This window comes from Prionailurus bengalensis, chromosome F2, assembly GCF_016509475.1.
Source record: "Prionailurus bengalensis isolate Pbe53 chromosome F2, Fcat_Pben_1.1_paternal_pri, whole genome shotgun sequence".
Taxonomy (NCBI): domain Eukaryota; kingdom Metazoa; phylum Chordata; class Mammalia; order Carnivora; family Felidae; genus Prionailurus; species Prionailurus bengalensis.
In genome coordinates this window covers 57,415,706-57,428,493 of record NC_057353.1, presented here as the reverse complement: position 1 = coordinate 57,428,493, position 12,788 = coordinate 57,415,706, and the positions used below count along the sequence as shown (strand labels likewise).

Genomic DNA, 12,788 nt, shown 5'->3' with positions numbered 1-12,788 from the left:
GAACACCAGAATCCTCTCCCAACACAAAACATATAATATTATATAGTTATCTTATTCTTTTTATAGCTTTTTCAATTTTTGAAAAAAATAGATATTAAGACTGTTATGTCCAGAATTCGTGATCCCCAAAGACCGCCAGGGAGCCGAGTCCAATGCAAAAGCAAAGAGCCTTTATTCGAGCTAGCTCGAGCTCAATCCCCTACCTGCACCAACACAGCGGTGAGATACCAGGGAAAGAGAGTGAGTTTCAAAAGGACAAAGGTTTTATTGGGGCCTGGGGGCAATTGGTGACGTAATGGCTATGGCCTCAGCCGATTGGCTGGGGAGGGGTCCTGGGGAAGGGTCCGGCAGGTGAGGGAGGGTTTACTCAAGGGGAGGAGGTGTGGTCAAGGTGAAGGACACAGAACAAGATGGAGTCGGCTGGCGTAGGCCCGCCCTTTCAAAGACATATGCTAAAAATAATAATAATAACAATCTTAAAAGAAGGAAAAAGAAAATATGCCCAAATAAATAAAAGCATACTTAAAGATCCTGATCTTAATTAGAACAGAAATATGTGAAGTAGTGATCTCAAATAAAATTTCTATGGGTTCTGATAAGATCCAATATAATCACTCTGTACTGTAAATTTACTTTTAAATGAAATGTACATTTTTTAAATTTATATACTTACATCCATGTTTATTTACAAGGTAATTTGTCTTTGCCTACACTGCTTTGTCATTTTGTGTTGCCTTTGTTTCCATACACATGTTTGAATACATTTAAAGTACTTTATTTACAAGTCAAATAACATTGGCTTTATCATTACTATAAAACTCTTCTTTTTTTAAATCCTTGCCAAGTAACACTTGCTTTTCATCTTGATTTAATAACTTTATGCATGCTTCCAAAATTTCATAACTGAATTATCACACTTCATTTTACTTTTATGATTATAGTGATATTTTTGTATTTGTTTTCTACCTTTTGACTTTACATTGTTTAATAGACTGCAGTGAGTTTTGGTGCTGAATTAGACCCTCCCTGCTAGGCTTAAGATACATATATATCTATATTAGTATTAACTCTTTTAATCCCTTTTCTTTCAATAATTGCTTTGAAAATTATATCTTAAAGATAGTTTCTTTTGAAAAAGAAAAAAAAGTATGACACTGGCCTCCAATGTAATTGTCTCTCTTGGGACAGACAAATCTTTAACATCTCCTTCAGTTTAAGAATGATTGGGGTGCCTGGGTGGCTCAGTTAAAAAAAAATAATTATATCTTAATATTATTTTTTTATTCCTAGCACCTAACACAGTACATGGAACTAAATATGAGTTGAATTAATTATCTGGTTACTTTTTAAAATGATACTATATCAGAATGATTTCCATGTGTAAAGTAAGGGTTTCTCCAATGAGTCAACTTTTTTTTATTACTACTGAAAATTTGAGAAAAACATTAGAAGGGACTTTTAAATAAATAAAAAATAAAATAATGTTCAAGAAGTAATTTCTGTTTACTTATTTGCATTGATTTGTTGCTTAATGTATATTTTCCCTTTATTTGGCTGTTTGACATATGAAGTTTTTACAGTGCATCCATACTTAAAAGCAGAACTAGGCGAATCCAAGAAACAATTATTTATATTTAGCATAAGAATGAAATGACATGCTGGTGAAAAGAGAAATAAGAGGAAAATATTCTTTGGGGTTACCTAGGCAATGTTAACCACAAATAAGACCCACTGGATGCTGGTTAAATGGTTTGGTTGTGGATGTATAGCTCTACACACAGGATTTAGGAACTATATTATATACGAGTTATTATATAAGAGTCAGAAACAGATTTCTGAGAATATTGAACATTTGAAGCTCACAGACACAAAAGTGTGTTTCCTTGTGTCTGAATTATCACTAGTGACCGCCATTCTTAAGAGATGAAAAGTTGGCTCGTAGGTAATCAAACAACAAACATTCTTGAGCCAACGAACCACGTTTGGTTAGCTTCGTTGAAGACAAATAACTTCTTGCTGATAACTAAAGCAGAAATGTATTTGTCTGGTAAGTTCTACCAGGGATTTCAAGGTACTTCTGTATAATTTTTTTTTTTTTAATTTTTTTTTCAACGTTTTTTATTTATTTTTGGGACAGAGAGAGACAGAGCATGAACGGGGGAGGGGCAGAGAGAGAGGGAGACACAGAATCGGAAACAGGCTCCAGGCTCCAAGCCATCAGCCCAGAGCCTGACGCGGGGCTCGAACCCACGGACCGCGAGATCGTGACCCGGCTGAAGTCGGACACTTAACCGACTGCGCCACCCAGGCGCCCCACTTCTGTATAATTTTAGGAAATTTGTCCATGCAGCCCTCTATCTAGGGGTACTCAGATACTCTTCAAACTTTTGTTGTTATTGTTGTTGTTAGTTCACTGTGAACACATTTTATTTTATTTTATTTTATTTTATTTTATTTTATTTTATTTTATTTTTTCAACGTTTATTTATTTTTTGGGGGGACAGAGAGAAACAGAGCATGAACGGGGGAGGGGCAGAGAGAGAGGGAGACACAGAATCGGAAACAGGCTCCAGGCTCCGAGCCATCAGCCCAGAGCCTGACGCGGGGCTCGAACTCATGGACCACAAGATCGTGACCTGGCTGATGTCAGAGGCTTAACCGACTGTGCCACCCAGGCGCCCCGACTGTGAACACATTTTATTTTTTTTTAATTTTTTTTTTAATTTTGTTTTTCAACGTTTATTTATTTTTGGGACAGAGAGAGACAGAGCATGAACGGGGGAGGGGCAGAGAGAGAGGGAGACACAGAATCGGAAACAGGCTCCAGGCTCTGAGCCATCAGCCCAGAGCCCGACGCGGGGCTCGAACTCACAGACCGCGAGATCGTGACCTGGCTGAAGTCGGACGCTTAACGGACTGCACCACCCAAGCGCCCCGACTGTGAACACATTTTAATAGAAGGAAGAGACCAATAAAATGTTTTCTGTTAGGAATTCCATGACCGTATTGGCTTGAACTCAGTCTCCACTTTCTTTCTCCCTCTATTTCTACCTCTCTCTCTGTGCTAATACAATAAATAAGGGAAAGAGCAGGAAGGTCCTGTAATAGAGACTTCAGAATTTCTGTGCAGAAAACACATAGAGTAATGTGGTTAGAAGAGGACACTAGGAGACATAAACAAAAGCTCCATTTGTATAGCATGTTAAATAAAATTTTTACGTGTAGTCTTTATAACACTTAAACCCTGTACCAATAATAAGGAAACATAAACATAAATAAGTAAAGATACATACACATGTGGTTAAGGGAAATTCGGTAACTGGAGGGAAGAAAGACCAAACTAAATGCATGGAACTGGTAGCATACATTAAATTCAAACTGTGGAAGCATTAAGAGAAATTTGAAAATAAATTTAAATTTTTTGAAAAATCTTAAGCTAATGCAATAAGTGGAGAGAGTGAAAGAGAGAGAGAGGGAGAGAGAGGAGAGCTTTCTAGAATTTGACAAATGATTTTAAAATTTACAATTTTAGGGGCACCTGGGTGCCTCAGTTGTTTAAGCGTACAACTCTTGATTTCAGCTCAGGTCATGATCTCACGGTTCGTGAGTTCAAGCCTCACATTGGGCTCTGTGCTGACAGTGCAGAGCCTCCTTGGGATTCTCGCTCTCCCTTTCTGCCCCTCCCCACCCATGCTCTCTCTCTCTCAAAATAAATAAATAAACTTTAAAAAATTCTTTTAAAATTTACCATTTTAATAGAAGACCTAAAAAGAGAGTATTAGTCACTGCTGAAAATCTAATTGTTCATGTGGAAGATCCCGTGGAAAATTCTCTATAATACAGAGGGAAAGATGGATGAGAAGAGGAAATACAAGGACTCACAATACAGTTTTGGAGACTTAATACACAAATAATAGGCATTCTAGGCAGAAAATAAAAAGATCATATAGGCAAGGAGTAATTAAATAAAACTCAAAGACATTTCCTTGAGTTGAAAAAATCTTGAGCCTGTCAATAAAAAAATATAATAATTTTATTTGAATAATCCAGATATTAGAAATATAGTGAAAATTTCCCAATTTACTAAGTTAACATAAATTAAAACCTGATAAAGATAATTTGAAGAAAAAAAATTTATATTATACATGAGTTTTCATTTATAAATTATAGAAAACATTATAAGTGTTACCAGATTAAGCCAAACAATCTAGCCCAAGAAAAGTCTATCATGCAGGTTAATACGAAAATAATAAAAAGTTCCATTGTGTACCATCTAAATGTTATCTCTTACATGACATGAACATAATGAATACCATTTCCGAGGAACATTGGTGCTTGGCAAGTTAACTGGATTAGGAGTTCAGCAACACAATTTTTACACTAATACCAGGTTAAAAGTAAAGCAGTTTCAGGCAGGAGATAAGTAACTTTGAACAGCATCTCTCAACTTTTTCTCTTCATTACCATTTATTCAACCCTCGAACTAAATATTATGGAATAAGATTGGTCAATAACCAACTTTCACTCCCTTAGGTAAATGGAGAATTAATACATCATTGTAAATACATGCCTTATGGGCAAAAGAATGGTCACATGCGATGTCGGTAAACTTTTCGTGTGATTTCTATACCCTTTTGGAAATAATCTGCTATACATGAATATTTTAGTTCAGAAATCTCATATATGGAAAACTTCCTTATGAAAATACAAGTATCAAAAAATGTGAAGTTATATGTAAAAGGTTGTTTATTTCAGCATTGCTCTTGGTAGCAAAAAAATTGAACTTATTAAGATGGGAATGATCGTTGTGGTAATGTCACTGTGTGAACTATTACTCAGCTCTCAAAAGGCAGAATCTGTGTCTACTGACCCTGAGAGATGTCTAGAATGCACTGATAAAAGAAAAGCAAATTAGAATACAATGAGAAGTTATACCTTCAGAAGAATGGGAATTACGTGGGGATGTTTGAGAGCTTATCGATTTTGTTTTGCATATTTTGGTCATGTTAAATTAGTTTCTAAAAGCATTTGGTACTCATTTAATATTTTTTTTACATGTCAAAAATGGATTAAGTTCAAGGAGATGAATAAATGAGAGAAATTGCAAAAGAAACAAGCATTTTTTTTATATTAATTATGTTATCAGAAAAATAAGCACTTGGCTAACCTTGAGCAAGTTGCAGAAAAACAACCAACCAGCCTTGGAAACCAGGCTTTCTGTCGGTATTCTCAATTTTATTTACTTATTTTTAAAGTTTATTTATTTATTTTGAGAGACAAAGATAAAGAAAGTGAGTAGGGGAGGGGCAGAGAGAGAAGGAGCAAGAGAATCCCAAGCAGGCTCCCCACTGCAGTGCAAAACCTGATGTAGGGCTCCAACTCATGAGTGGTGAGATCATGACCTGAGCCGAAATTAAGAGTCACGTGCTTAACCGACTGAGCCACCCAAGAGCCTCTGGGTAATCTCAATTTAAATGTTTTTAATGTTTATTTATTTTTGAGAGAGAGAGACAGAGACAGAGACAGAGTGTGACCAGGGGAGGGGCAGAGAGAAAGGAAGACACAGAATCTGAAACAGGCTCCAGGCTCTGATCTGTCAGCACAGAGCTTGATGCAAGGCTCAAACTCACGAACCGTGAGATCATGACCTGAGCCAAAGTCTGACGCTTAACTGACTGAGCCACCCAGACCCCCTTTGATATTCTCAGTTTTAAATGTCTACCATAAAAAAGCATTATTTTGATAATAAGAGCAAAATTTATATAATATGAGTTCAAGTGTTACTTAAGGTCTACTGAGCTTGGAATTTTAAAAGTATCCGTGTGGATTCCAACCTTCTTAACTTGATATATGTAGGAATTAATATATGTGATTGTCCTTGGGGAGCATGTAGTGACCTGATTTAGGAAGAATATAATAATTTCCTCTTCTTCATAAATGATTTGAGTTGGTTATTATTGGCACATTTACATTTTAATTATAAATATTTTGCAGATTTATGATGGAAAAGATAAAACAACTCATCTACTAGGTGCATTTACTGGTGCGTCCATGCGAGGCTTGACTCTTAGCAGCACTTCAAATCAGCTCTGGCTAGAATTCAATTCTGATTCTGAAGGGACAGATGAAGGTTTTCAACTTGTCTATACCAGTAAGTATTTTGGAAGAAAAAGAAAAAAGAAAACAAAGGCCAAACACTGATGCTGAGTATTTATTAAACAATTATAATATACCAGGTGATGTAATATCCAACATTTGATCAAGAATTTGAAGTTTAGAATGACCTTCAATATATGTAATTTTATTTGGCCCTAAAAACAATTCCATAAATTACAGGTATTCTAACTGTTGCAATTTCACAGTTGAAACAAGTAAGGTTAAGAATGGTTAAGTAATTTGTGACTTTGGGCTTATTTATTTATGTATTTTTAAAATAGCAATATTCTCCAAGTTTGATATTTAATAAATACTTATTTCTTATTTTTTTAATAGATGGAAATTCAGTGTTTGCAAAATTCACACAACCTATGTGTGGTAGTTATAGTTGGATAGTCATTAATGATAACTGGATGGTTTCTGATGAGTTTACATTAGAGTTAAGGTTTTATTTTGTTTTGCTTATGTGTTGAATTGCTTTATTAAAAATAAATTCATATGGAACTATTGCATTATACTCCAATTGGCTATTCTAACAATTAAGTAGAAGTTCAAAGGTTGGTGGGTTACATCCATGTTTTATATGAATTAAATGAATTTATTTTATACCAGTACCATAATATAAGAAATAGACTAATTGCATCTATCAACAATAAATTATATTCAAGTAATATATTTATTGAGTTCCTACTCTATAAGACTGTATACTAAGAAAGTAAATCACATATAAACCTGCGGTGGTTACTAGCTGTGTGTTTAACAACTGTATAATCTATCAGATCAAATTAGTGCTTGGAAGATCAGAATACTCATTTAATTTAGAAAAATAAAACAGAAACATTCAGAAATCTTTACTTTTAGATATTTGAAAAAAATCTGATGACTTCTATAAATTTTCTCAAGAAATAAGATGAATCGAAACTATTACAGAAATTAGGAAATTAAAAAGGTTACACCATGAAAGATACTCACACGGGATCCTAAAGGGAATTTGAATCAAATTATTGTTTGTGAAAATATTCTTTCCTAATTATATGAGAAGTAGGAGACAAGAGAGTATATCACATTAAAATTGTATTTAAAAATCTGGTGCGTATAACTAAGAGATTACTCTTGCTCCCTGTTTATTTCAAGGCTTTTTTCTACCTGTGCTGGAATTGTTACACCAATAGTGTATCAAAACATAAATTAACAAAATGAATGTTCAATTCATGTTTCTGAATCCTGAGAACTATTGTGCACAATGCAGTTTTTTATGAAGTACTTCCAAAGACAAATGAAAATCCAAGCAAACTGTGTTTACAGATATTACCAGGTGATATATTAAAAGTAATAATATTGAGAATTATTGCTCAAATATAATTGGTGCAATCTGCTCAGAAGGGCACATTTTTTAATCTGATTTTCTCTTTTCCTTTCTCTGTTTTCTAACAAAGATGCTGACATTTTTCAAGATATGGCTCAATGTTTACATAATGATCTTTCTTTGCTCTGCATCATTTTGCATTTCTCCTTGTCTAAAATGTTAATGGGTGTCACAGGGAAAAAAAAGAAACTAGATTTCCTTTTTGGATATTTAAATTCTTTGTAACTTGAGATTACTGATGCAAAGATACTGGACATTGTAGGACGTACCTGCATTTAAAACTGTGTGGGTTGCTTAGGTGTCTGGAATGAATAAAATCATTGACTTTATTCTCATTGGTATGAGCTACTAGATGTCAGAAAGAGAGATCTTAAAAAGCAAATATTTGAAGTCACTCTTCTTAATGACTCTAGTTTTTCATTATAGAATGTGTGTCTCTATGAAGATGGAAAGCTATAGAATTGGGAAGACAATAGAAAAGCAATTATTCTTTTAAAAGCGTAAATATATACGTATAAATACTTTTCAGTCTCTGAACTAAACTAAAATGTATATACGCCTATTTCCAAGTTGTCTCTGGATATCACCAGGTCAGTGAAGGGTCCTATGATTTTCTGAATTGACAGCTGTGTTCTGAGCCCTTCTGCTGGGGAGGCTCCTGGAACTAGTAACACGGCTATTATTTATTGTATTTGTTCTTAAGGATTACTTCTGGTTTTTTACAGTGGTGGTCTTTCTACATATCTACAATGATCTTAATAGTTAACCACAGATATCCTAGCTTTGACAGAAACTTGTGCCCATCCTCCAAATGTATTTTCATTTCCAGCCATAGGCTGCTTTCTCTTCCAGGTTAACAATTATTGGTATGCCCCAACCTGAATCATCAACTGAGCCTTCAAGCTAAGACTCCTCTTCAATATTTCCCCACTGCTGCTTACCTTCCTTCAGCCAGAGTTAGCCGACTTTTTAACATGCCTTTTGCAGTAGTTTATATTTGCAACTAATATAGCAGCTATCACACTCTACTGTGGTTATACTTTTTTACAAACATATTGTGCATAGTTCTTCAGGGGCCATTTCCTCTCATAATGTCTACAGTCAGTTTAGTTCAATCACATGTTTTTTACATATTCTTGGTAAATTAATATGTGGTCTGAATACTGATTTTATAAAAATGCTTTTGTGTTATAGAAGAAGATTCTACTAGGGCACATATTTTAAATATTCATAAACTTCTTAGAGGCAGTTACTAATTTACGAACATAAAAGAATTTGCTAAGATGCCCAAACATGAGAAAAGAATGTAAAAGACCATGTTTTTGTATAAGAATCTATTTCTCAATCTAACTCCACCGTGCCATTCTGTGTTATGTTCCTCCTTAGAATTATCCACACTTTTTCTCTGAAACATCTGAGAGAACCCTTTGTGATACAGAGGAATCCCCAGGCTCAAACATTGAGAGAACTGGAGACAGGAAAGGAGTCAGTTGACTCTAGGGCAGATCAAGTAAGGATTCATGAATGAGGTAGTTTTTTTAGGTTGGATTGGCAGGTCAAAAAAAGAAATGGTAGAGAGTATTCTGGGCAAAGAATAGGATGAAGACAGGCACAGAGACTAGAAAGATCATGTGAAGCACATTCAAGGCAAATACAGAAGATAATCCAATCCAGATTAATCCCACTTGCCTGTCTCCTCACAATTCTAGTGTTAGCATAAAGAGGCCTTTGGTGACCACCCTTATAATGACAGGTACCCTATGTCACAGTAGTCACTCTCTCTATTATCCATTTTGTTGACTTGTGTGGTTGTCTGGTTATTTCCAGCTTTGAGTACAGAGAAACACATTTGGCTGAGATAAAAATGAGGAAATATTTTAGAAAAGACCTTTTTAAGGTACATTTTATTCCAACTGTCCATTCATTATATAATCACGAAGAAAGCAAATGTTTTTAAAAGTAAATGCAATTCTTTCCAAAAACACTTTTGTCACTTTATGCCTGAGAATCTGAATGCTTTCTTATTGGCTACCCTTACAGTCGGGGAGTAACTTAGACCTAGTATCTTTAATGCAGTATATGTAGTATTTAAACTTTATTTCTTGAAGTTATGCTTCATTACAGATTCTTTTAGCTCTCTTCATTTGTAGTTATCCCACTTTAATTCAGTGGAAAGTAATTGGGTATTTTAAACAACCATCCATTACAGAGCTAAATCACACCTTTTTGATGGATTATAACATTGTCTTTTCAAAAGCTGATCCGGTAAATGTCCATGATGCCCAGCCATTAGGCACTACCTCTGGGCTCAGATGTCCTCTGGTTATCACCTCTGTACATTTAATTTACTAAAAAGCCCATTGGAGAAATGTTCATTATCCCAAGGGAAAAGTTCAGCTATATATTTGGACCCTTTTAGCCTCTCAGTCATGTTGCCTGAAATGATTCATAAATCCACATGGAACATGCCCATTTCAAATTTTATATTCAAACTAAAGATGGGCATTAGCTAATTTGTGACACCTTTTCTGTGCACTAACCTTACAAATATATAATAAATTATCCTTATTTAAAATGTTCAATATAATTGCCAGTATGTTGTTGGCAGTGCTAGTCATGAAAAATAATCAGATGATTTATTAACTCTAACTTTATTCTCTGGATATAATATATTGACTGCAAATGCAAGTAGAGAATAAGTAAATTACAAGGGAGCAGCAAAGTTACTCCATGTGGTTCTTTGTCCTCTAGACCACTTAACAGATGTATTTGGCATTTCTTTTGCGGTTTAAATCTTTAAATTAACCAGGTAATAAAGGAAGTACTGACTAATGCTGCATTATGTAGTATAAAGTATTCTAACTAAAATATTAAATAAATATTTCTTATCCGTCATTTACATAGGCAATATTATATGTGGGTCTCAAAACATTAAAATATTTAGGGAAAAGAAAAGAGTAGCCTAGACCTTAAAGCTACGTCTTTAAGGTGGAGTAACATGTCCAAAACAAGATATACAAGCAAAAATCTGTCAATAGTCAGGAGCATTTCTGCCCTTGTAAGTACTTCCCTGAAGTGTAGGGACTAAAAACCTGACAACTCTTGCCAGTGAAGATCTCTACTTAGATCCTGCCAATTAAAGCCAGTCCTGTGAGAGCTGAGAGGTGGCATCAGTGGAGAAGCTATTATTTTCCACTAGCATCCGCAGGCGGGAGTGTGGGAACTCCAGGATTTCCTGAAAGCCAGCAGTGGTCTTCTGACCTTCACTGCGTCTGCATTTCTTATATTTTCCCTCTAATTTCTTGTATGGAATCCTAGCAATTCAAACTAAGTGGCTTCTATTTTCCCGATCAATCCCCAGTCATCAAGTAGTTTTTGAGTACCTCTGTAGCAAAACACACCATAAAGTAAAAAGATGAGACATTTCTAGGAGATACTAACAATATTTGTAACAAAAAAATATAAACTCTATAGAAAAGAATCGTTCAAATTAATAAGAAAGAGAATAGTCTAAAAGAAAGTTTCATGGTAAAGAAACCTCAAGTAGTCAGAAAGCAAACAAAAAAAATTCCTAATAGAAATTGAGAAAAATTAAACCCCAAATAATATGTTATTACACATTCATAAGGTTACTAAAAATTAAAAAGCTCTGTAATACTAAGTGCTGATGGCAATTTGTTCTTTTAACTTTAGGGAATGCAAGTTAGTAAAGTCACCTGGGAGGGTAATTTGGCAATATTTAGTAAAATTCCATTCCTACATATGTCTAGAATGCACCAACCATACATTTGGCCAAATACCAAGTGGCTGATGGTTAAAAATTAATATTCAGGCAAAGCTGGATCTCACCATCCCAGAATGATGTACAAATATATGATGTGCAAGACACAAACTAGCACATTTAAAAATATCACTCACTTTTTCATGCCCAACAGATTAAAATATAGGAAAGTCTGTGAGTAATGTGTTTTCTACTCAGAACTTTATACGTAGGATTTAGAGCAATGACAATTAAGAAAAAAAAAAAAAGAATTCTTTACCATATCTCCTTTCTTTCAGTTGGAAATACATAGCAATCATTTCCACAAACCTTTGCTTATTTAAGTATTTAACTTCTATTCCTCAAAACTGTAAGGATTATCTTCTTACAGCATTCGTAGAAGATTGTGGTTTCAAACTTTGATGTTTCCTAGAGTTGGACGAGTAAGAAATACATGTGTGCCATTTTTTTAAATTAGTTTGACGCATGAAAAAATGGAATGTGTAGTCATATAAAACTTTCTTCTCTTTATTCCTATTACATTCTTTCTTTTTAAATTAAAAACATATTTTTTTAATTTAGAAAGAAAGAGAGAGTGAGCACGAGCAGGGGAGAGGGGTAGAGAAAGTGAGACAGAGAGACAGAGAGACAGAGAGAGAAAGAGAGAGAGACTCTCAAGCATACTCCACGCTGTGTGGAGCCGGATGTGGGATTCAATTCCACAACCCTGGGATCATGACCTGAGCCAAAATCAAGAGTCAGATGCTCAACTGACTGAACCACCCAGGCATCCCTCCTATTATATTCTTTGTCATCTCTGAATCAAAGAGGATTGTCATAGTTGCCATGGGTGACTGTGACTGTGGACTCTTTCCTGCTTGAGAATTTTAAAGTGACAACGTTGACATTATGTTTTGTACACATCTTCGTATGAATATAAAGAATTCTAAAATAAGACTTTTTCTTGCAATATTCATGCCCTAAGTAGAATTTACTAATCAAACATTAAGTATAATTCTTAAAGATTCCACTAAATATTATGAACCAAATTCACCAAAGAATTCTATAGAGATTAAAATTATGATAGAATGATCTTTGTCTCCTTGCATTATTATTTAAACTTGAATTAATGTTTTTAGTTTCAGATGTCATCCTCAACTGTATTTAGCTAGCATGCTTTCTCAGTTCTCTTATTAACAATCTATCTCCCTTTTTATTTAACAAGTTGACGGTGTTTACTTTTAGTCTATGCAATTAACATACCTTAATTCACCATGAAATACTCTATAAGGTAACTTTTAGAATATTAAAAACATATTTACATTTTAACTGAGTTTCAAAAAAATAAAGCGTATAAAGATCTCGTTTTAAGTTCCATCAAAAATGCTGACTTATATTCAAAGAGTGAGTTTTCAAATACCATTTATATTTCTAAGCCATCTGCCTTATTGTATTATTTGTACTCTTTTACTGACCATATGACATTCCCCCATGTGAATACACAGC

General features: G+C 34.5%; 1 protein-coding gene across 1 annotated transcript in view; it reads left to right on the top strand.

The window, feature by feature from the left end:
- CSMD3 (CUB and Sushi multiple domains 3) overlaps positions 1-12,788 on the top strand; it is a 1,274,540-nt gene that overhangs the window by 935,596 nt on the left and 326,156 nt on the right. The window contains exon 24 of the mRNA XM_043601622.1: positions 5,995-6,151. Within this exon, the coding sequence (XP_043457557.1) occupies positions 5,995-6,151 (157 nt within the window). The remainder of the gene's footprint in view (positions 1-5,994; positions 6,152-12,788) is intronic.